At 34.6% G+C, this 26,635-nt stretch overlaps 1 protein-coding gene and 1 pseudogene across 7 annotated transcripts in view; one reads left to right on the forward strand and one right to left on the reverse strand.

Moving 5' to 3' along the window:
* Positions 1 to 26,635, reverse strand: part of SLC4A10 (solute carrier family 4 member 10) — a 284,739-nt gene that overhangs the window by 32,452 nt on the left and 225,652 nt on the right. For all 7 annotated transcript variants that reach the window (XM_077883538.1, XM_077883542.1, XM_077883537.1 and 4 more), the window contains 4 exons: positions 10,562 to 10,667; positions 4,879 to 5,040; positions 2,985 to 3,098; positions 1,854 to 2,015 (listed from right to left, as the gene is read on the reverse strand). In XM_077883538.1, the coding sequence (XP_077739664.1) occupies positions 1,854 to 2,015; positions 2,985 to 3,098; positions 4,879 to 5,040; positions 10,562 to 10,667 (544 nt within the window). The remainder of the gene's footprint in view (positions 1 to 1,853; positions 2,016 to 2,984; positions 3,099 to 4,878; positions 5,041 to 10,561; positions 10,668 to 26,635) is intronic.
* Positions 24,396 to 24,880, forward strand: LOC144304546 (ribulose-phosphate 3-epimerase-like; annotated as a pseudogene).

The following is a 26,635-nucleotide window of genomic DNA, read 5'->3' on the forward strand; positions in this document are numbered from 1 at the left end:
GGCCATGGTGGGAGTATTCATACCATAGAAATCTGCAAACATTATAAATCAGTGTCTCTCTCTTTTAAATGCAGAGAACTGGTTGTTGGCCATGTACTAGCACACCAACTTGTCTAGTTCCTAAGACTTTTTGAGATATTTTTGTAAAATTACCTACTTTAAAAAATTTCTATTTAAATTTCTGGTTAACATACAGTGTCACATTACTTTCAGGTGTATGATATAGTAATTCCACACTTCCACAACACTCAGTGCTCATGACCTATTTCCCCCATCCCCTCACCCCCATCTACCTCCCCTCTGGTAACCATCAATTGTTCTCTACAATTAAGAGTATGTTTCTTGATTTCTCTCTCTCTCTCTCTCCTCTCTTTCTCTCTCTTTCTCTCTTCCCCTTTGCTCATTTGCTTTGTTTTTTAAATTCCACATAATTGGGAATTTTACTTGACAAAACCGAAAAGTGAATTGAACAAACTCCTTTCAGAAAAAGTTTTGACATGAGAGACACCTAACTCTGGGAAATGAACAAGGGGTAGTGGAAGGGGAAGTGGGCGGGGGGTTGGGGTGACTGGGTCATGGGCAATGAGGGGGGCATGTAGCGGGATGAAGCACTGGGTGTTATGCTATATGTTGGCAAATTGAACTCCAATAAAAAAAATTCAAAAAAAAAAAAGTTTTGAGCACTTGAGTTACTTTCTACAAAGAGAATGGAGAATGCTCTTTGTTTTCAAATAGATACACATTCTCTCCAATATATACACAAAATTCCTTTTTAGTAAGATTTATTACAATCGTGTAAGATTTCTTACAAATAATGGTTCAATCAGAGATTCTTTATTTTTTTATTTTTTTTCAGAGATTGTTTAATCCTTCTAACAAACATACTTATAAGTCCTATAAAGCATGATTTCTGTTGCTCTGACCACGAGCCTCTTCATAGAGTTTAAAGAGTATATGAAGATAGCTGGGCATTATCCCATGATACCAGAACAAAGCAATTTGATTACTTGGGCATGTTCTGCTTTTATAAGGATTGATTTGGATTATTTTTGACCATTTATTGATATTGTGGATTTCATTTAACATATTCCTATAAGAGATAGTGACCACATTGAATATCTCAGAAATATTGCACACCCATGAACAACTTTCATTATTCACAGCTGCAAAAAGGCAGGGTCAGAATATAATAAATAAGATATATCCATATTCATTCTCTTAGCTTATAAAAAAGTCACTGAAATCTGCAATAAAACTCAACAAGGATATCACTTACAAACTATAACATTTATGGCTGGGTTTTGTTGTCATAGGCATTGTGGACAGAGGAATAACTAAACCAAATGAGAAATACCTGAAGATGTAATTTATTTCAATAATGAATGCAATCTAATAGGCATACTTAGGATCAAAAAGAGAAGTAAAAAAAAAAAACAAAATAAATTTTAAAAATTAAAAAAAAAAAGAGAGAAGCAGAGGAATCACATTTACAAGACAACTTGGTAAGGCTGCCCTTCACCAGTATGGACTATTATTTTATGAAAATATGTTAAACATGGTAAAGAAAGTAACAACCTCAGCAGAGTGTATTATTTTAAGTCCTGGAAGTAAGGTTTTAGAGTTTAGGCTCAGCCAAGTGCTTTAAATACATTAATCAAAAAATTAAAAATTAATTAATTTTAAACTCATTGTAAGACAAGGCATCATGAATATAGACAATAAAAATTGCAACCTTAAAAACGCTCTTAATATTTCACTGTACAAACGACTACAGAGTACAGGCAAAGAATAATAACATCCATCGATGTCATTAAGGCACAATGATTTACATTAAAATGGATGTTAAAATATACCTTTAGCTTATGTTCTTTTCTGTTGATGATGACAGCTGTAATCTGTTGGTCCATAAAAATAAGAATAGTACAAAGCAGAGCTGGAATAATAGCAGCTATTACTGTCCACCATGGATTTGGACCTAAAGGTGTAACAAACCAGCCACGATCATCTCTGGTAGGCTGTGAGAAATAAAACGATGCATATAGTTAGTAACTGGATTAATGAATACTTAATCAAATTAAGTCTTATAGATGTTGCCAGGAAAGCCCTAATTATAAGTTGATATGCTAAGTGAGATATACCCAATAATAATAGTCGTATTTGCAAAGCATTTGTAAGATGTAAGGTACCAGTCTAAGTACTTTAAGTGTTTTAGCTCATTTTTTTCTTCACAGCACTCTAAAGAAAGTACAGATAATAAAACTGAGGCATAGAGGGGTCCAGTAAATTGCCCAAGGCCTCAAAGGTAGTGGTGGAGACAGAATTTAAACTCTGGCAGACTGACTCAAAAATCTATGTTCTTAATCAGTACCTATAGTAAATAAATAATATTAACTACTTAAAATTGGCAAATTTATTTACATTTATAAATAGCACATTAACTTTTATTTTAGATGTGTGCACAAGCCATTATGTGAAAATGACAAAAAGACACTCGGTTGTATCAGGAGCTCCGGAAATGGTTCTAAACATTGCTGGTGCCTGAGATGAGGCCCAGAGAAATTAATTTTGTTTCTTTGAGGATCTCCCAGCCATGTTTGATGGGTCAGAAAACTGAACCTCAAAGAGGTTAAGTAACTAGCCCAACGTTACATACTGACTTAGCAACATGGTCAGAATTCTATTCCAGACCTAATTTTGTGTTTTCTAAGCCCAGTTCACGGTCCAGTTTTGCATCAAGATAATGCATTTTCCTTTAGTTTCCAAATGCTTTCTTATCTTTCAGAAGTGTTGTATATGGATATTCCTACTGGAAGAATTGACAGAAATTTTTTCAAGCGGCCTCTAGATTCCATTTCTGTTTTTTTTCTCTATTAATCTATCTTCTTATATTTTCATGAAAACCTCAAGTACTAGGATCATAGTCATCATCTAAATGAAGATTAGACCTATAGAGAAATAGATTGTAAATGCTATGATAACTTCACCTTGAAAACACTTGGTACTTGTAGTTTTGGAGATGGGATCCCAATGGCATAGTCAATTAAAACCATACACAGAATTGTAAGAAAAACAGCAAAGTCACTCACTATGGATCGAACCTAAAAATAATGAAAATGCTTGTCACTTAAAGAACTTTAAATAGTAAGGAACACTCAATAACAATCCAGAATCACAATTTATAATCACTTTATGATATAATCAGTTTATGATCATAATATATTTTAAACATACTATAATATTTCCATTATCTCTGTCAGAAACTGAGTATATATTTATGTATTCTGTTAAGATGGATATGCACCTTATCTTTTTAGAATGAGGTATTATGTAAGAACTACAATGATGATTGTGCTCTTTTTAAGTATTTAAAACATGACTTTATTATGAGCTCAAGTGTGTGAATATTTAAAACACAGAATAAGGTTACATGGCCAGAATCTGGCTGAATTTTAGGATTCCTTCTCCCACAGGTAACATTTTAATATGATAAACCTAAAGCACAATAAAAGAATCTATTTATATTGGAGAAGTATAATATTTTGGTTAGTCTATCTGGGATGTTAAGTATGGCAGCAGGGAATGTATACAACAGAGTGGGGAATTTTAAAAGTTAGTCTGTATAAGCCAGATATTTTTCCTTTTTAAAGAATTTTAATTCCAGCATAATAAACAGAGTGTTATATTAGCTTTAGGTGTTCAATATAGTCATTCAACAATTCCCAATATTCTTTGGTGTTTATCAAGATAAGCGTATGCCAGTTTTTAAAGCCTTCTTTCTTTCTTCTTTTTTTTTTTAAGATTTTATTTATTTATTTGACACAGAGAGAGAGAAAGAGAGAAAGCACAAGCAGAGGGAGTGGCAGGCAGAGGGAGAGGGAGAAGCAGGCTCCCATCAGAGCAGGGAGCCCAATGTGGGGCTCGATCCCAGCACCTGAACTGAAGGCAGACATTTAACCAACTGAGCCACCCAGGTGTCCCTTTAAAGCCATTTTTCATTTATAAAGCCATCTTCAAGAAAAAAAAATCCTTATTACAGTCATCAACAAGATATAGCTTCTATTAGGATGACTTTATGACACATACACCCACACAAAATGCGGGAGATTAGTGTTTCAACTTACCAAAAAAAAAAGATTTTATTAATCAAATTGAGCTTTGAGGGGAAAGGAATTAATTTTCCACCTTACGGAAGGAAGAGGTGACAAATCAGAAGTTTCCTCTGGAAGAAACAGATCTTAAAACATTGTCTTAGAGTAGAATTTTGATCAAAATCTTTAGTTCATCCCTAAAAAAGCATGTTTTCTTGTTTCTTTTCTTTTTTTTTCTTTTTCTTTTTTTCTTTTTGGCTGAGTCAGACATTATAGGTGTTACTTTGCAGTGTTAAATATTGAACTAAGCTGTTTCTCTGTTTACTTTCCTCTCCAAATATGCAGATGCAAACGTGGTGGGCTAGGGGGAGGGACTGACACTTTAAAAACGAAAAAGAGAACAGTGTTCCAATGAGTCTTGCAGGGGCTTTCCCAATTAGAGGATGTAACAGTAGCTCCTATGAGGTATCTGTCAGGCTGGAATCGTTCCCACCGTTCACTGGGCAAGAAAGTGACAATCAGGAATGCAGTGTGTGCTTCTGATTTCCAAAAGCATAAGTGGGGAAGTGGGAGTTTATCTTTGGGATCTGAAGTTAGCATAAAAGCATGTGCAGTCCTAGCACCTGAATCATAAAATGCTTTCTCTTCATCTCCCTCATCATCCCTCACCCTTAATATGGTAGCTCCTTCGCACACAAAAAAGCCTTTGAATGGTCTTAAAACACATATGACTCTATAACACATTTTATGTTGGTTTATGTTTTGATCAGGAAAATTCTAGTCTAAGTACCTTGGTTGGAAAATAGCGGCTAGTCTTGAACTGCTTCAGGGTAGCTGACAGAGTAACTGTGGAAAAGAACAGGATCACGGACCAAAATAGAACATCTGGTACATATGGGTGATCGTGGCCACAAGCTCGTCCAACATATTCTCCATGCAGTGATTTGCATTCCTGCCAGAGGAAGTAAAACAAACGGAGCTAGTAAGAAAGAAAAGGACACATTTCTTTCAGAAAACTAACATCTGAAGGACAATATAGTTGAGATGCTGAAGTCCTTCATCTATGGTTCTCAATGATTTAATAGACATCAGAGTGAGCTTTATGAGTTCTATTTGGATTGGTAGTGAGCAATATCAGAGATTTATATTACTATAAAATTGAACATGAACCACTTTTAAAATCTTTGCTTTTTCCAAATTAAGTCTAAATCTATAAAACTAATTGATCTACCAATCAATGTATATCTAACCTAATATCCACTAGATTTATTAAAAATATGACATACTTGATAGTGAATGGTTACTAGGGTCAACACTACACCCCTAGTTAAATATACCATCTTAACTAATTTCCACATTAGCCCTATGAAATAGGGAGATGTCGTTATTTCTATTTCATGTCTGAGGGAACAGAAACATAGGGAAGTTAAGTAATTTGCTGCAGCCTCACCATAGGCAATATTATGGTGGAAATATTATTGCGCATTAAAGAACAGTGATTTTGTAGAATTATCTAACCCAAAAGCTACCAAGAGAATGAGAAAGGCAACAAGGAAACCATGGTATATTCCCACGAGAATAAAATTGGGAGTCCAAGATGGAGCTCAAATTTATATTACAAAACAAAAGAGAAAGTTACTACATGAGCAAGGCAAAGCTCATATTTACTAGGACTTCTCATTTTTGTTTTTTCCTGGTATATATTTTTATAAGCCCCTGAAGGATCATTCTAATTACTACCTTAGCCATGAGGTGGCAGCAAAGTCAAAAAAATTTCTTTTCTCCAAGAAAAACTGAGCACTTTAAATATAAATATTTTGAAATGAAATAAAAAATTCTTCTAAACTCATTTTAGTTTCTCTTATTTTATACTAGAGATTAGATTACCAAAGTATTACTTTTTTTTCAAAACAGAGAAAATAATGATTTAAGTGGTCCAGTGAGTAGCACTTGACATATTCTGGACCAAACCAGAAATTGAATTGTGCCATGGGTACAGAGAGATCTTAGAGGAAAATATGAACTGATGGATTGATCAGCATGATGAACAAAGCCTCAGACCCTGGACTCCTTGTATAGCAGAAAGTAAATACCCTTGAAAGATTTTAGAATAGATCATAGCCATATTTTTATTCAAAAACAAACCAACAACTAGTGAAATCTATTTGGGGCAGCTACCCCTAAGGCTAGGATTATTGAAAAATGCTGTTAGCTTACCTTAAAATTATATAAAAGAATTGTCCCCTTTTCTAATCTAGCCCCAAATATCTTCCTTGCTGGCTAAAGTTGAATTCCAGTTATCCATATTAAGCTAACACAGAATACAGTAGCTTGGTTAATTAAAAGGCCAAACAGACTGCAGTCTCCCAGCTATAATTATGGCTTTAATTTTCCTTATCACAAAACTCTTAAAAACATAAAGTATCAAAAGTGAATCCCTATGTTTTTAGTCTTTTCTCTTGCCCCTGTCCAGACATGCTTCTACAGCAATTATTAAGCAAAATAATGGTAAAAGCAGAAAAGCTAAACACAAAGAGGACCAGAAGCTCCATTGCAAACACAGTATCCATAGATCTGTAGCCATCTTCAGTCTTTTGTACGGATATGAAAGTCTTCTAAATATTCCATGGACTTGGCTGGGCCTTGTTCTCAATTCTTAAGAATATAGATGCCACTTAAAGAATCATTGAACAGTTGTATAACCTATAATAAATTGCCAATAACTTGCCTTGTTACTTTAATTCAAAGCAATTTTGAAAAGATTTTTTTTCCTTCCTGGGGGAGGGGTGGGTAATATGTTATTTAAAAAGAAAAACTGTGACCTACAAAACTCTACATTTATTTTCTGGTTTATACCCCTAACACACACACAGACACACACACATACACATGAGCCAGTCCTGAGATTTAGGAGTGAAAACCAAATATAAATCCTGTTCTCTTTTTTGAATCTAACATATGGTTTCACTTACAAAAATTTAATGATTGTTGACAAACTCATTTCTACCAATTATTCTTCAAACACATTCTAAGTTTCAACAATTTTATAAGTTTGTACAAATTTAGTTTGATAAGAAAATATATTTATCTTGTTAATGAGAATAAGAAATTAAAAAAAAAAAAAGAAATTAAAGTTGGCATTAGTATTTCCCCCTCATATATGTACAAGCTAAATATGTAATTCTAGCACGGAGATAATTGCTAGTAAATTGCATGTGAATATTTTAAACCTTGCCTAGGAATTCCTTGTAATGACTGATTTTGAGATACTGATAAATATATTTATTTATTTATATAAATATATACTTACATAAAAGAAACATATATTCTAGCTTGCCATAAAAGAACTGAGTTGAGCATTACTCACAATAGCCAAAATGTGAAAATAACCTATATGTCTGTTGATGGATGAAAAGATTAAGAAAATGTGGTATAAATATACAATGGAATATCATTTACCCTTAAAAAAAGAAGGAAATCCTGTCATTTGCAAAAAAACATGAGTGAACTTGAAGGACATTATGCTAAGTGAAATGAGAAAGACATGGTAAGACAAATACTTCATGATTTTACTTATATGTGGAATCTAAGAAGTCAACCTCATAGAAGCAAAGAGTAGAGTAGTTTTACCGAGGATTGGTGGGGATGAAGAAGGAAAAATGGGGAAATATTGGTCAAAGGGTCCAAAGCTTCAGTTATGTGAGATGAATAACCTTTGAAGATCTAATATGTAACATGATGACTATGATTAATAATATTGTGTTATATAGTTGAAAGTTTGCTAGGACAATAGATCTTAATGGTTCTCATGAAGAAGAAGGAAGAAGGAAGAAGGAAGAAGAAGAAGAAAAGAAGAAAGAAGAAGAAGAAGAAGAAGAAGAAGAAGAAGAAGAAGAAGAAGAAGAAGAAGAAGAAGAAGGAAAAAAAGGAAAAGGGTGATGGGTATGTTACCTAGCTTACTTGTGGTAATCAACATCATGTTGTTCAATCTCAAATAGATACAATTTTTATTTGTCAAACATACCTCAATAAAGCTGGAAAATAAAATGAACAAAAACAAAACACCCGCATTAAATAGTAAATTTGTGACATGAATTTATTTTTCAAAACAATCATTAAATTTTTATTGAATACTTACTATGCACATAGCAGTGTGGGAGAATCAAAGAAAGCTAAATTTCTTTACCCTTGCTGAGTTAGCAAGGTGTAAATTACAATTCATGAAATACGTAACAATTCAAAAGAACTTTTCAAATGAATAATATGTAAATAAGTGTTATATCACCATTTTTATAAAACCAGTTATAATAGCCATTAGCACAATGTTTTATTAATAAAATGCCTTTGGTGATACTGATGATTATGCTGAAGAAACTTCAGCATAATTATTAAAACAAAAAAACGTAATGGTCTTCATTGACTTAAAAATTAAAAGATCTTTTCATTATGTAGCATTCCCTTTGGTGATAAAGGCTATTTCTGGTCAAGACTAGCAATTATCCATTGCAAAAACTGCTTTTAACTAATGAAAAATAATATGAAAATTTCTGCCAGAATGTTAACACCTACTACAGAACGTAAAGAAAAAAACAACAAAACACAGTGCAAGATTTGCTTTGATTGCAAAATATATTTTTTACTGTACTCTACTTGACCTTAAAACTTTTAACATCTAAAATTACTTCATGACTAGCTAGATCAATTGTGCTATGAGTCTCTTAGAAGTTTATTATTCAGGATTTGCCATTACATAAAATAAATATTATTATTTAACAGTAAATTAGTAAGGCAGTACATGACACATAGACTAAATTATCATATTAAATAATCTAAAGATGGGATTATTGGGTTTCTGCATTGAAGGGGACACCAAGATGAGGTACACAAGCAAGGGACTCGTTAGACACATTATCTTTATAGTTTACACAAAGGAAATATAAATGGAAGATACACTACAGAATAGATCAACCATGATCCCATGCCTAAATTCTCAATAACTGTAGCATTCTTTCTTGCTCAACATTTCTTTTATTGGTCCATTTCAATGGCTCTCTGAAGGGAAACAGTCTGGTAATGTTATTTTTCTAGGAACAAATAGAATAGAATAAAAATTATAACAGAAGAAAACAAGAACAAGTGAAAGTCTATTCTAGAGAAAATGATGAGGATAAGGAAAAAGATCATAAAATATAGGTCAAGATAGAATTTTAAACTGAAGGTAAATAATTTTATTTTGATTCTGAAAGAAAACAGTTAATGGGGAAAAATGAGAAAATAAGCAATAGATAAAATGCTCTTTGTGATATTTGTAGAAAAAGATCTGTATGTTCCACTAACTGGCTCACTTGCTAAAAAAAAAACATGTGTTTCATAAAATGAACTTGAACTAGAATTTATATAGTGGTATGTTGATGGTTATAATGGGACTTGAGCTTATACAGGTAAGTAACGTGGCAGGAGCATTGGATTGTAATGTTTGTAATAAGAATAATTAAGATTCTAATACTTACTAAAAGTAGACATTCAATTGCTCCAATTATGAGATTAGATTGACAGGAAGGATGACAATATGGATGGAAAAAGAGGTGCACAAACATTATGAGACTAGGAAGAATGGAGAAATGCAGCTATGAAGAGGGTGAAAAAAGAAATCACAAAACAGAGGAAGCCAAAAGTTTTTAAAAGGTATAAGATTTAACCTTGATAGGTGAAAAAATCTTTGCCATTCCTTTTCTGGAGTGGGAGATAAGAAGAAAATGTAAGAAAGCTCTTCCTGAGGAAGGTGCCACAATTTTGCTTAGTGACTTTTGTTCTTCCTAAAGACTTCAAGATTTACACTAAAATATTAACAAACATCTCCACCTCAGCATATTCCAAACAGCTGGAGCAGTATTACAGAGTGAAGTAAAAGCATTCTGGATTCCTTTTTTTTTTTTTTAAGATTTTATTTATTCATTCATGAGAGACACAGAGAGAGAGAGAGAGAGAGAGAGAGGCAGAGACATAGGCAGAGGGAGAAGCAGGCTCCGTGCAGGGAACCTGATGTGGGACTCGATCCCTGGACTCCAGGATCACTCCTAGACCCAAAGGCAGACACTCAACCACTGGGTCACCCAGGCGTCCCACATTCTGGGTTCCTTACACAGAAGACCCACTTAGTTCTGCCATATGGTTTCTTTTAGGTCAACACCACTCTTACTCAATGTGCCTTCAGTGAATTTAATCATATTATGACTGCTGTTAGAGTAATTCAGGTCTACTAACTATTAGTAAAACTTAATAATGAAAGAAAACCCCAGTTTGCTAATGAAAACCTGAAAATGAAAGTATAATTAGGACAAAACTATTACTTTTATAATAATTAACCATTCAAAATATTATTGCCTTAGTGGCAATAATTCATTCAAAATGTCAACAAGAGCCCCTACAGTAGGAAGATCAAGATAGGACTTACTTTTTAATATTTCACTTACCGATACAGTTAGGTTCTCCCAAATTATGTCAGAGGCAGAAATATTGGACTCCTTCCATTCCTTTAATGTATCATTGCTAGGATTATGTGGTTCTACACAGTTACACCTGAAAAGGCAAAATAGTGTCTTTTGTTAAGTAAGTATCTTTTTGTCACTGTACTCAAAATAAATGTGTGATGAGTTCTCTTCCCCAGTTATAACTTTCCATTGTCTGAGAGAAAAGTAGTTACATCATCCTAAACTCCAAGACACAGTTTTCCCAGAAAGCAGGATAGATATATTGTCAAGACATTAGACTACTTTATAGTATTTTCTCTAATAAGACCTGTCTCCCAGTGAGAGGAAATTCTTAAAAGTGTGGGTTAGATCACAAGGCTTCTGGGGCCTTTGAAATTAGGATGCTTCTATCCTTTAGCATGACAATTTTCTCCTAGTTATGGAAAATATTATAAACATCCAAATCTATTATTATAATTTACTTATTTTATTAATATTATAGAACCATATCAACAGAAGTTGTTCATTTATACTCTGAAGGTCATTTATTATATTGCTAATCAGGTTGAAGAAAGAACCCTTGGTATCTTAGAATATACTATTCTTTGTGATGAGTGAGAGTGTTATTAAAATAAATAAATAAATAAATAAATAAATAAATAAATAAATAAACAAACAAACAAAAGCTTTTTGAGTACCTCCTACATGGAAGGTAACATAATGAATGCTGGATGGGCATAAAAGCAAAAAGAAAATGCAAGCATTGGCCATAGTGGTATTATTATGTAATAGAAAGCAGTTGTTGAGTTCATGGTTCTTTAACTTTAAAAATAAATCGGAAGAATACACAAGCAAAGAGATTATCAACAGATTAATGGTCTTAGATGTTAACTTCAATTTACAAATTCTTTGTTTCCAAAAATTCATTCACAGACTATTTGTCTTTCAGAAAGTATTTTCTTATAGAAGTAGTTTATAAAAATGGTGGTTGGGCTCCCAGATTAACCCATTATACTGCATAACTTAAAAGTTATTTGAACTGCTGTTTTAGTGGCATTAAACTGTAGAATCTGGAATGCCTGGGTAGGATCAGTGGTGAGTGTCTGCCTTTGGCTCAGGGCGTGATCCCTGGTCTGGAGATCGAGTCCCACATCAGGCTTCCTGCATGGAACCTGCTTTTCTCTCTGCCTATGTCTCTGCCTCTCTCTCTCTCTCTCTCTCTCTCTCTCTCTCTGTTTCTCTCATGAATAAATAAATAAAATCTTTTAAAAAATAAACTGTAGAATCTAATTATCATTACTAACATCCTTTCTATAAAACATATCATACTGTTTCTACGTGGCAAATCCCTCTGCCTAAGCAACAGTCTCTCTTGTGTCTTCGACATCAGGAATTTGGTCTGCTGTTCTTTACACCATTCATTCATGCTTCAAGTGTGTCTATTATTGCAAGAACTCTACTTGGGCAATACAAATAAGCATGCTTCCTTCTCTCACTAAGGAAGGTCAGAAGATTCCTTAGCTGGGCTTATTTGGGGCTGAGCCTCTAAGAGGGTAAACGGTTCCAGTGAGAAAGCTGGTGACAAGGGTTTTAAGAGATTGGGATATGGAAGCATTAGCTAGCTACTATGGGCAGCTACAGTGAAGTGACCTCCATGGTAGCAAAAGGAAATGCTACAGCAAAAGGGAAACAAAGGAACCTTAGATGCAGTAATGGATATACATTAATGCAATTTATTTAAAACTATAGGTTCCTAAGTCTCAGATTGGCTGTACATAAAGCTCTATTTTTTACTGTCTGCATGGTCATGGGAGGATCATTCAAGCACTCTAAATCTTGATTTCCAACTGCAGTAAAGGACTGTTCAGTAGAATCCCAAAGAGGGTCTGAACTAAGGCAAGGGCTCATACTAAACAAAGAAGTATAAGAAGAGATAACACTGAAAATGTGGAAACTAATTGAGAGTCTGATTATATATATATGTATACGCACACACACACACACATACACACTTGATTTCAGAAATCTTCTCTCTACTACTGCACACTAATACATCCCTTTTCCAGTGAAGTTAAATTCCCTCCATCAAAAAGGTTAGAGTCCCCTGGAATCTCTAATCAGGCTGATTAGTAAGGTCTGCTACTATACAAAGTCAGTCCATAAAGACTAGAAGATGTAGATGTTATTTCAAATGTGCCAACTCCACCACAAAGTAGTAAGACACATGAAGAAACAGGGAAACATGGCCTAAATAAAAGAGCAAAATCAATCTCCAGAAACTTCTCTTAAAGAAATGGAGGTATATGAATTACTTGGCATAAAATTAAAATAACCATCATAAAGATACTTAAAGAGCTCAAGAAAACAATGCACAAATAAAATGGGAATATCAACAAAGAGATAGAAAATACTAAGAAGAACCAAACAGAAATTTTGGTGTTGAAAAATATAATAACTAGACTGAAAAATTCTCTAGAGCAGTTCAACATTAGGCTCACACAAGAATCTGTGAATACAAAGACAAATCATTTGAAATTTTCCCGTCAGAAAAACAGAAAGAAAAAAATGAAAAGGAATGAAGAAAGCCTAAGAAATGTATTAAATGCCATTAAATAGGCCAATATATACACTACAGAAGTCCCAGGAGAAAAAGAAAGAGAATAAGGAATGAAAAGCTCACTTAATGAAAGAGGAAGGAAACTGACATCCAGATTTAAGAAGCCCACAGAACTCCAACCACAGTGAATTCAAAGAAATACACACTAAGCACATTATAAGTAAACTGTCAAAAGTCAAAGACGAGAATTCAGAAAGCAGGAAGAGAAAAGCAATTCACCATGTGTAAGAGAACCCCCATAATACTTTCGGTGGATTTTTCAGCAAGAACTTTGTAGGCCAAAAGGGAGTAGGATGACACATTCAAAATGCTGAAGGGGAAAACTACTAACAAAGAATGCTATGTCTGTAAAAACTGTTGTTCAAAAATAAAGAAGAAATAAAACCTTTCTAGACCTGGAAGAAAAAAAAAGCTGAGAAAGTTCATCACCACTAGACCTGCTTTGCAAGAAATGCTAAAGGAAATTCTTCAAGCTGTAACACACAAACACTGAATAGCAACACAAAAGCATATGAAAATATGCTTGCTAGTAAAGATAAATATACAGACAAAAATAATACTGTAATGAAGGTGTGTAAAAAATCACTTTTAACCCTGGTATAAAATTCTGGAATAAAAAAATGTTTAATTATTATCATTATAAAATATGTTAATGGATACATGATAGAAAAAATGTAGTTGTGACATCAGTAATATAAAGTGTGTAAAGGGGAGAAAGTAAAAGTGAAAAGTATTTATGTGCAATTAAATTTATCAGTTTATTAATAGATTGTTATAAATATAAGATGCTTTATTTAAGTCTCCATGGTACCACAAAGAAAATAGCTGTAAAACAAACACAAAACTGCGAAGGAATCAAAGTCACTACAAACCACCCCCCACCCAGAAAAGAAAGAAAGAAAAAGATTAAAAGAGGGATAAAAACCTATAGGACAGAAAGCAAATAACAAAATGGAATAGTAAATCCTTCCCTACCAAGAACTGCTTAAATGCAAATGGATTCAACTCCCCAGTCAAAAGGCATGGTATAGATGAATGGATTAGAAAAAAATCCACTAATATGCCTAGAATAAATTTTTTGTTTAAGGATACACATAGGTTGAAAGTTAAACAATAGAAAAAAGATATTCAATGCAAACAGTAACCCAAAGAGCAGGGAAAGGGGCATAATTATAAACTATAAAATGCACTTTCTTAAAGATTTTATTTATTTATTTGAGAGAGAGACAGAAAGAGCATGAATGGAGGGTGGAGGGAGCAAAGGGAGAGAAATAAGCAGACTTCCTGCTAAGAGCAAGGAGCCAGACATGAGGCTTGATCCCAGAACTCTGGGATCACGACGTGAGCTAAAGGCAGATGTTAAGAACTGAGCCACCCAGGCACCTGATAAAATATACTTCAAGTCAAATATTATAAAGAGACAAAGAAGGACATTGTATAATGATGAAAGGGTCAATTCACCGAAAAGATATAACAATTAAAAATGAATATGCACCTATTAGCAGAGCACTGAAACATAGAAACACAGACAGAATGAAAGGAAAAGACAAATAGTAACAAACAACATTAGATTTACAGTACCTTAATTAATTAATTTATAATTATGTTTAAAATTTTTAATTAAACATTTTATTTTAATTTCAGTGTAATTAACATACGGTGTTATATTAGTTTCGGGTGTACAATGTACTGATTCAACAATTCTATCCATTACTTAGTACTCATCATGAGGCGTATACTCTTTAATCCTCATTACTTATTTCACCTAGCCCCTAAACCCACCTCCCCTCTGATAACCCTCAGTATATTCTCTATAGTTAAAAGACTTTCTTGATTTCTCTCCCTCTCTATCTCTCTCTCACTCTTTTTTCCCATTTGCTCATTTGTTTTATTTCTTAAATTCTCAATACCTCACTGTAAATAATGGATAGTATCCAGACAGAAGAGAAATAAGGAAACAGAAGACTTGAGCAACACTATAGATCAAATGAAGCTAACAGCATATACAGAACATTTCAGCCAACAGCAACAGAATATAGTTTTCTCAAGCACATACAGGACATTCTCCAGAAGAGATTGCATGTCAGGTCACAAAACTAGTTCTAACAAATTTAAAAAGACTGAAATCATACTAAATATATTTTCTAACCACAATGCAATGAAACCAGAAAACAGTAAGAGAATGAAAACTGGAAAGTTCACAAATACATGGAAATGAAACAACACACTCTTGAAGAACCAGTGAGTCAAAGAAGATATCAAAAAAAAAATTAGAAAATATCTTGAGACAAATGAAAATGAAAACACAACATAATAAGACTTAGGATCCAGCAAAAGCAGTATTAAGAGGGAAGTTTATAGCAATCAATTCCTACATCAAAAATGAGGAAAAATCTAGGATAAACAACCTAATGTTAAACCACAAGGAACTAGAAAAAAAGCAAACTAAGCCCAAAATTAGCAGAAGAAAGGAAATAATTAAAATCAGAGCAAAAATAAATGAAACAGACTAGAAAAACAATAGGAAAGATCAATGAAATGGAGTTTGTGTTTTGAAAAGATCAATAAAATTGACAAACTTGTAGCTAGACTAAGAAAAAAATAGAGAAGACTCAAAATTGAAAATGAAGGAGGTGGTATTACAACTGATGCTTCCAAAATTAAAAGAGTTATTAAGAGATTACTATGAGCAATTATACGCCAACAAATTGGATAACCTAGAAGAAATGGACAAATTCCTAGAAACAGGAAATGTAGCAAAATTGAAATATGAAGAAATAGAAATTCTGAATAGACCTATAACAAGTAAGGAGATTGAATCAGTATTTTTAAAAGTCCCAGAAAAGAAAAGCCCATGATCATATGGCTTCACTGGTCATTTCTATCAAACATTTAGAGAATAATTGATGTCAATCCTTTTCAAACCCTTTCACAAAGCTGATGAGGAAGAAGCACTTCCAAATTCATTTTATGGGGACAGCATTACCCTGATACTGATGCCAGAAAAATATACTATAAAGAAGAAAAATTGCAAGCCCATAGTCTCTGATGTATATTTATTCAAAAACCCCCACTAAAATAATAGCAAATCAAATATAACAGCACATTAAAAGGCTCCCACATCATGAAATTTATCCCTGAAATGCAAGGGTGATACAACATACAAAATATCAAGCAGTGTAATAAACCACATTAATAGAATACCACATTAATAAAAGATAAAAATCACAGGATCGTCTTATTAGATGCATAAAACACATTTGACAAACTCAACACCTTTTCATGATTAAAAAAAAAAAACACTCATGAAACAAGGAATAGAAGGAAATTATCTCAATATAATAAAAATATATATGGCAAGCCCACAGCTAACATCTTAATCAATAGGGAAAAACCAAAAGCTTCTCCTCCAAGATCAAGAACAAGACAAGGATGACCACTCCTGCCATTTTAATTAAACATAGTACTGGAAGTCCTAGCTAGAGTAATTAGATAAGAAAAAGAAATAAAAGGCATACAAACTGGAAAAGAAGTAAAATTATCTTTTGCAGATGACATAATCTTATATGTAGAAAACTATAAAGATACTACACATAAAAATCTGTTAGAAGTACTAAATTAATTAAGCAATATTGTAGGATAAAAAATCAACATATAAAACTCAGTTGAACTTCCATAAACTAGTAAGCAATCCAAAAAGAAAATTAAGAAAATAACTGTATTTATAATAGCATTAAAAAGAATAAAATACTTAGGAATAAATGTAACTAAAGATATGAAAGATGAACATTTAAATTACAAAACATTGCTGAAAGAAGGTAAAGACATGAATGAGAAGCTATACATGTGTTCATGGATTGAAGATTTAATGTTGTTCAAATGCCCATATTACCCAAAGTGGTCTACATATTTCCTGTAATCCCTACAAAATCCCAGTGGCATTTTTCACAGAAATAGAAAAATATAATTCTAATTTTCACATGAATCCACAAAGGATTCTGAATAGTCAGAACAATCTTGAGAAAAATAGAATAAAGTTGGGAGACTTACACTACCTGATTTTAAAACTTATTACGAAGCTAGAATAATCACAGAGTATGGTACTGAAATGAAGACAGATATATAGATCGATAGAACTAAATAGAGAGCCCAGAAACAAACCTTCATGTATGCAGTCAAAAGGTCTTCAACAGGACAACGGCAAGACACAAATGGGGAAAGGATAGTCTTTTTAAAAATGTTGCTGGGAAAATTGGATATCCACATATAGAAGAATGAAATTTTTTCTTACACTATATATAAAAACCAATTCTAAATGGACAAAGACTTAAAAATAAGACCGGAAACTATAAAATTCCTTCAAGAAAACAGAGAAACAGCTTTATGACCTTGGTGTTAGCAATGATTTCTTGAATATAACACCAAAATCACAGGCAACAAAATCAAAAATAGGTAGTGGGACTTTATCAAATTATAAAACTCCTACATATCAAAGAAAACAGTCAAGAGAATGAACAGGTGTTAATATCCAAAATATATAAGGATTTCCTACAATTCAATAGCAATAAAACAACTTGATTAAAAATGGGCAGGAGTGCCTGGGTGACTCAGTTGGCTAAATGTCTGATTCTTGATCTCAGTGTCATGAGGTCAAGCCCCATGTGGAGCCTACTTTAAAAAATGGGGTGAGGAAGGAAAAGGACTTAAATAGAGATTTCTCCAAAAAAAAAAAAAAAAAGACCTACAAATGATCAATAGCTATATTTAAAAAATACTCAACATCATTAATCATCAAGAAAATGCAAGTCAAAACTATAAGGAGGTATCACCTCACACCTGTTAGGATGACCGCAATAAACAAAACAAACAAAACATGAGAAAAGAACAAGTGTTGGTGAGGATGTGGAGAAATTGGTACCCTTGTGCCAATATTGCTGTTAGGATATAAAATGGTGCAGCCACTATAGAAAATACTATGCAGGTCCCTCAAAAGATTAAAAATACAACTACTAAAAAAACAAAAAACAAAAAAAAAATACGACTACTATATAACCCAGCAACCCCACTTCTGACTATTTATCCAAAAGAATTGAAGCCAGGATCATGCAGAAATATTTGCATTCCCATGTTCATTGCAACATTGTTCACAACAGCCAAGAGGTGGAAATAATCTAAACGTCCATCTACAGATGAATAGATTAAGAAAATATGATATATATATGCAATGAAATATTATTCATCCATTGATAAAAGAAGGAAATCCTGTCATATGCTACCACAAGGATAATTAAACATTGAGGAAATTATACTAAGTGAAATAAGCCGGTCAGAGTGGAACAAACACCTCAGGATTCCACTTATGAGATATCTAAAGTAGTGAGACTTACAGAAACACAAAGTAGAATGGTGGGTTCTAGGGCCAGGGGAGGAGAAATGGGAGTTGTTCGTCAGATACAGAGTTTTAGTCATGCAGTATGAAAAATTTCAAGAGATCTACTGTGCAACATCTGCTGTACTACATACTTAAAATTTTAGTAAGGAGTCAACAGGATAGACTTACTGAATTCTTAGAAAAGCTTGAAGATATTCAAGCACAGAAGGCAAGAAAAAAAGAAAGCGGTCAGCAATTCTAGGAAAGATAAAAGGTTTTACAAGAAAAGCATATTCCAAAGAGGAAGAAACTAAAATATGAAATGATTTTGAGCAGCTCATGAAATGTTAAAAAGGAGAATTCATTTGACCACAATGTTAAGAACACTGCTGGTTTTTATACTTCAGTATTATATTATATTTGAGTTATTTTATTTGTGGTTTTCTTAGAGCTTACCATATACATCCAGCTATTGGAGTACACTAATTGCTGGCTGATTGCTCTATTGTTTTTTACAATAACCTAGAAGCATAAACTGCTCTGGTGATCTGATCTGATTAAATTCTAGCTTCTCTGCTAGAGGTCATTGTTTGAAGTTTTTCTGACCCTGGAAGGGCTCTTAGCTGTCTTTCCCTGGTTCTCTCTGGAACACTAGGTGGCCTATTGTTAGCCTGTGTCTCTCATACAGCTACCTACCACCTCTTAATTGCCTTCCACCAAAGCTTCTATTATTTATGAGAGTCTGTTTTAGGCTGTGCTTTAAAGAAAACCAGTACTTTTGTAGAGAATTTTGGGGCCCTCCCTGGGCAAAATCTCTGAGGTTTGGCTCCGGAGTTAGGAGCCTGGACAATGGTATGTTTTTTTCTGAGTGATTCCCTTGCTTTAGGAGTAAGGAACTGGGCAAGGGTAGAAATCAAGGCCTACACTTTGGGTGGGTCTGGATGAATGAAGGTAGCCCCAAACTGTTGGATGCACTGACTCAACATTTAGTTTTCATAACTCATGCAGGGGATGGGAGTGGAATGATAAATGCTTGCAACCTACTCTTCTTGAGAAGATACCACTGTTCTCCCCTGGAAGTTAGAAGGAGAAGGGGCCCGTGTTCTTAGCTATACTTGCCTAGGATGAAGCTTCTATCATACTGAGCTGGGTGCCCCTCCACTGCTTTTTTTTTTTAAGATTTTATTTATTTATTCATGAGACACAGAAAGAAAGAGAGAGGCAGAGGCAGAGGGAGAAGCAGGCTCCCTGTAGGGAACCCGATGCAGGACTCGATCGCAGGACCCTGAGATCATGACATAAGCCAAAGGCAGATACTCAACCACTGAGCCACCCAGGTGCCTCTTCATTATTGCTTTTTAAAATGGTTTTTACCAGTGTGGTTATTTCATCGCAGAGAGGGAATTGTTTGAGCTTCTTATGTTACCATTCTGGAATTATCTATTCAGAACATTTTGTAATGGCATAGGAGTCATGATACTAGAGCCATAGAGAAGGATATGTAATCACTGCACACTACTTAGCTCTAGAGTGAACAATGTAGAGAAACAACCTAAATTTCCATCAATAGGTGAATGGATAAAGAAATTGTAGTACATACATACAATGGAATATTACTTAGTCGTAAAAAAGAATGAAATCTTGCCATTTGCAACAACATAGATGGATATAAAGGATATAATGCTGTAAAGAGAAAAATGGAGTCTCTCACGTCAAATAGAAGCCTGCGTCAAGCAGGGGCCTGCGTGAAGCAATGACACAAGCACTGAAAAGTGCTACAGGGAGAAGCTATCCTGCAACTAATGTCAGCTGACCCCCCAGAACTGATAACAAGCAGAACCAGAGGAGGTCCACAGGAACTTGAAACCAATTAAATCCCTTTAAAAAGGGAAGGATTTTGGCAGCAAAATGTCAGACTCTTCAGACCTGACCCTTCTATGTTTGGCTACTTAAAATAGGCAATGGCCACCAAAGCCCCTGCCTGATTAATCTCTGAATAGGACCGAGATCTTTCACTGCTTGAGCATAAGAAGCAGTCTAAGTGCCCAGAACTGACCCAGACCAGACTGAGGCCTTATGTCAAATGCAGACCCACAGACCAACTTTACGTTTGGTCCTTTGGTTCATTAACATCCAACACCTTTCTGTTATCTTGTTTGTTGTGTGGTTTGTCTTCTGTCCTGCTCTGTATGCTATGTAAGAAGCCAAGTTTAATGACACGGTGAAATGTCATTGAGTTTGGTATCCTGAACCTGCTTTATAGTTATGATTTAACTTTGCTTTTATGATTGAATAAAGCTGACCTTGTAGAAAGACACAACTCGTGTGTGTGCCTTCATAGCATGCTGATAACAAATACTAAGTTAGATAGACACAAATAGCACATCATTTCACTCATATGTTAGAATTTAAAAAACAAAACAAATAAAGAAAACAGAGACAAACAAAAAACCTGATTCTTGGGCAGCCTGGGTGGCTCAGCAGTTTAGCGCCACCTTCAGCCCAGGGCCTGATCCTGGATACCTGGGATAGAGTCCCATGTCAAGCTCCCTGCACGGAGCTTGCTTCTCCCTCTGCCTTGTGTCTCTGCCTTTCTCTCTCTTTCTCTGTGTCTCTCATGAATAAATAAATAAAATCTTAAAAAACAACAACAACAACAACAAAACCTGACTCTCGAATAGAGAACAAACTGGTGGTTGCCAGAGGGGAGGTGTGTAGCGGATGGGTGAACTAGGTGATGAGGATTAAGAATAAACTTATGATGAGCATTGAGAAATGTATTGAATTGTTGAATAATTATATTGTACACCTGAAACTAATATAATACTGTATGTTAATCATACTTCAATTAAAAAAATAAAAATAGAAATACATCAATCCAGTAATTCCACTAGCATGTATTTACCCAAAGAAAGGAAAATACTAAATTGAAAAGATACATGAACCTCAGTGTCTGTTGCAGGATTATTTACAATAGCCAAGACATGGAAGCAACTCAAGTGTCCGACAGATGAATGGATAAAGAAACACACACAATGGAATATTACTCAGCCATAAAAAGAATGAGATCTTGCCATTTGTGACAACATGGATGCACATAGAGGGTAGTAGGTTAGGTGAAATAAGCCAGAGAAAAACAAATACTATGTAATTTCACTTCACTTATATATGGAATCTAAAAAACAAGCATATGAATAAGCAAAACAAAACAAAACAAAAACAAAAACAAATAAAAAGCAGAAATAGATCCATAATACAGAGGACAAACTGATGACTGCCAAAGGAGAACAGGTTGGGGGATGACCAAAATAGGTGAAGAGGAGTGGGACTTACAGGCTTCCAATTATGGAATGAGTACGTCCTGGCAATAAAAGGCACAGTATAGGGAATAGAGTTAATGGTATTATAATAGCCTTGTATGGAAACAGATGGCAGCTACCCTGTGGTGAGCACAGCATAACATATACAGATGTTGAATTGCTATGTTGCACACCTGAATCCAATACAACATTGTGTCAACTATACATCAATTTTAAAAATTAAAATATAAATACATTTGTGAAATGCACTATAAATAATTCTAGGCTGCTAAGAAGGTAAATAAAAGGAGAGCCACACCTTGAATCTGGGTGCTTAAGGAAAACTTTAAGAAAGTGGTGTTTGAGCTGAGATCTACTAAAAAGTGAACAAAATTAAGTAAGAAATGGTATGGGCAGGGTGGTGGAGGGGGTGGACTAGAAAGAGCAAATAGCAGGTGGGAAGGCCTGAGTCAAGGAGCAGATAGACATACGTAGAAAGTTTAGTGTGGCAGAAGCAGATAGACAAGGCCCAGACTGCATAGACTGAGCATGGAGGGCCCTCAAAATTATTTTGAGTGTTAAAATGAGAACACTAGGAACCTTTTGAAGGATTTTTTTTGAAAGATTTCTTAATCTTATTCCATTATCTCTATGGTTTTTGTGATTAATGTTGGTTTTGCTGTCCTCATACAAAGCCCACATCATTCATTGAAAAGATCAGATCTAGGCATTATCTAGAACAACTGCAGCTCAGGCTTTCAAAAAATGGCATTAAAGGAAAGTGCTTAGGTCACTGACAGGTCTTGCAAGAAGAATCAGTGGACACAGTAGACAACTGCATTTGGCACCCACCAAAGGGAAGTGTGGGAGGCAGATCAAGTAATTCCTGAAGTTCTGGACCACCACAGATATCAATGTTATCATGCATAAAAGAGCTGCCTATTACTACAAGGCATCCTTTCTTAACCCCAGGAATAAATTCCAATATGTCCAGGAACAAATTTTAACATGAATGACCTTTCCATAGTTAATGAAGATGCTTAGACACTGGTCTAGGAAGTAAAAATTAACAGTAGAGCTGCCAGCAGCATGTCTATAGTCTGAAATAAGATCATTACTTATTTCTCAAAAGTAGAACCTAGAGTACTGAAGAGGTGGTGAGTGAGAGGATGGATTAAATAGGTGATGGGTATTAAGGAGGGCACTTGTGATGAATGCTGGGTGTTGCATGTAAGTGATGTATCAGTAGATTCTACTCCTGAAACTAATGTGACACTGTATGTTAACTAACTGGAATTTAAATAAAAACTTGGAGTGAAAAAAAGTAGAACGTAAGCACTCACATTGATCTTGGATCCTCCAAATGAAGGTTTAAGGATTACACCTATGATAGCCTTCAAAATACCCAATTGTGCCTACAATGTCTTGTTTAGAAACTCTGGTTCTTTCACAGTTGTGCCAGGATTAGATGAAAAAGCAACAGTGAAAAAGCAAGGCTTATAGGTCTTCATATGTCTTGCTACTATTCTGCTTATACATATATGAACCTGCCAAACTCTGTCTGTAAATCAGTTCAGTAGTAAGGGAGAGCATGTTCCCATGATGGGAAATCCCCCAAATTGAACATTCTGTTACTCTGCATCAGAAAAAAAAGCTCAACACCATAGGAGTTTGATGGGAAAACATTTTCATACTCTGAACATTTGTTAAAAGTAAATTTATTGATGATAAAAGGAAACTATAATGCAAAATAGGAAAAATATGCCAAATTTCTTGTAGGAGTAACATAATAAGAAAGAATTAGCATTATAGGAGATGTATACATTAAATGGGAAAATATATATATGTGTGTATATATACGTATATTTATATACATGCACATACACACATAGAATTTTATTTGAAAGGAAGAATTTCATTTAAAAGGAAGTTGGGAACAAAAACATTTACTAGCCCTTTGATCCCATTTATATTACTAACAAAGGGCACATCAGTGGAGATTTGAGGTTATTCATTTGCATATTTTAGTGAAATCACTAAACAAGCCAGCTCTTCTGTTATCTAACTGCACTTAAGTAACAAAAACAAAGCAAATTGCTAGTTCTGACTCATTTGAATAATAGGCAAGTAAACTTCAGACATAACTGATTCTAAAATAAATTCTTCAAAGCTAGAACTCATGGCTTTACTTTGATTTACACTGGGAAAATTGATCATCATTTCAAAAGAAAAATTAGTCACTGCTTAACAATTAAAGTACCAACACATTTTAAAACAGGACTGATTGAGATGACACCTTCATCTCACCAGGGGATTCATGGAATAACTTGGTTCTTGGGAACCAGTACCATAATGTCTGGCTGTAAGACTGGCCCATCCATCCTCAACAGCAACCTGGCCAAATTTGGGTACTGAGTGCGTCCAGACATTGGCCTCCAGGCCAATTATCTGCACCCAGATGTAACAGATAGATGGGCATTCTGTTCACATCACCTTTGGTCACCCTGTGATAGAGAGTTTCTAAAAGCAGCGAGGCCAGGATTCTTTGGCATGCAGAGGACGGTGTCCAGACTGGAACACTGGGTGAGGCCAGTGGCTGCAGTAGTAGCCAATCAATATACATTTCATCTTGAGGATACTAAGACCCCTGGGGCTTTGATTAAAGATACTTGGGAAAATGAGATGAAGGTTAGACTTGCCATCAAACTAGGAGCTACAGTGGAATATTCAGCAACGTGGGCTAATCAGATAGATACAAGCTCTGTTATGCCAGTGGAACCTGAATTTGGAGGGCAGCAACATATGGAAGATACAGTGTCAAAAGTCCAACAGTGTAGGATCCAGTGCCATCTTTAGACACAGAGGTCAATGTTAGGGCAGGTATGACACGATCCGTAACTGCAAATATAGGTGCTAACATGACTCTGTCCGGCAGTGCTATTATGAGGAGTGAATCCCCCAGATCTGTGATCAACCTGTTAGGATATATTTGTTCAGAAACATTCTCTTCATCAGTGAAATCTCAAGGAGCCTAATGTTTCTGCTCATGAAATTTCCCTTTTTTTGGAAAACAAGAATGTTGACCACTAAATCATATTGCATGAGGCAGTACCACTTTCCTGAGCAACTACTTATTCCAATGTCTAAAATCCATTGTGCAAAATGCTCTAGGGGGTTAGAAATTAGTGTGTATACTTACATCTTTAGTGATGGACTTTAAAGATTACTGTGGTAAAATACACTTTCTGCTGAGAGACTTGATTTTTATAAAGAATGAAAATATAGCTGTATTAAGATTATAAATAGAAATGCAATAAATCTCTCTTAACGCCTAAAGAAGCCATATTAGCTATTACGAAAAAATAATTTGCTGCATTTCTGAAAAGAACTTTCTGTTGTTTACCATCGGTTTTCCAAAAGCAAAGGAAGTCCTTAAATTTTTCTTATTTCATGTCACTTGTGATTTGTGTATATGATTGACAATATAACTAGAGTGGAACTTATGAAAAAAATCTAAGCTTGGATCTACCAAACTCTTCTTGCATCTAAAACGTCTATTTTCCCTTTTTACTCAACACTTACTACATAAAAATGTATGAAGCCCAGGGGTTTTCAGGTGGTCTTCTCTAAAATTTTGATTTGTCTTGATTTTATCAACCTTGATTTTATCAAGGTTATTTGTCAGCTTTCCTGGAAGGGACAGATTATTCAGTATTTTTTCTTCCCCTTTTCTTAATGCCACCTACCATTCTTAAGGACATTAAACAATACTGCTGCCTTAGTTCTGAGTAGAAAGAAAATTAAAGCTTCCATTTGGAAATACTGACGTGAATCTTGACTCATCCCTTTCAACCTATTTGACTTCAGAAAACTGCACAACCTCTATGAGTTTCTGTTAACTCATTGTACATCAAATGTAATTATAACAATTGTGCGGGGTTGTGTTGAGGCTTAGAAGAGGTATCATAATATATATAAAGCTTCCGGTACTATTCCTAGAACTTAGTACTCAGTATAAAGTAGCTATCATTACATAAGCTTGCTATGTGGGTTACAAAGTACTTTGAGATAATAGTAAACCAACAGATCATGCCTATGACTAGTAGGGTAGGTATCTTTGTCCTCATTTAAAAATGAGAAGCTAAAGCTCAGCAGCAGGCTGGTATCAAGAAAGGGATCTATTAGGGCACAGAATTTCTGGTCAAAATTTCTTTTACAAATGGAGCCCTTGAGGTGAGGGGTGGGCAAAGGAGGCTTCTTTGGCTTACCATTGTCTTATTTCCAGTCTAATTTTATTCTGTAGAAGAGTCAGATGACTGAGAATATTCTGAAACTTTGGATATTGGCCTCAAGGATATCTATTTTATTACTCCAAGAAAGACCAGGTAGGTTAGGATATGACAAGGTACAGCATTAACCCACAAACTAAAATATTTATAACTATGCCCAAAGCTATACTTAGAAAACAAATATGTACCAACGACTTTATTCTTCTAAAAACTCTTGTTATGTAAGTATGGTAAGAAATTTTGTTAAAAGGACAGGTATCTGTAGTTTTTTTTCTCTGCATAAATGGTTAGAACTTGAAAAAAATGTAAAAATAAATATTTTAAATGGTCAGGTCTAGGGCCTCCAAACTTGTAAGGCAGAAACATTTTTCATATTTCTGAGATCTTTTAGCTCCCTAGGGATGGTTCTGAGAAGAAAGTAAACTGAAGGCAGTGTGAGGAAGAACAAAAATGCTACCTGCCCTTCCCCCACCCTCCTCACCCCAATGGGATCCCCAGCTA

The sequence above is a fragment of the Canis aureus genome, chromosome 34 (genome assembly GCF_053574225.1).
Source record: "Canis aureus isolate CA01 chromosome 34, VMU_Caureus_v.1.0, whole genome shotgun sequence".
Lineage (NCBI taxonomy): Eukaryota > Metazoa > Chordata > Mammalia > Carnivora > Canidae > Canis > Canis aureus.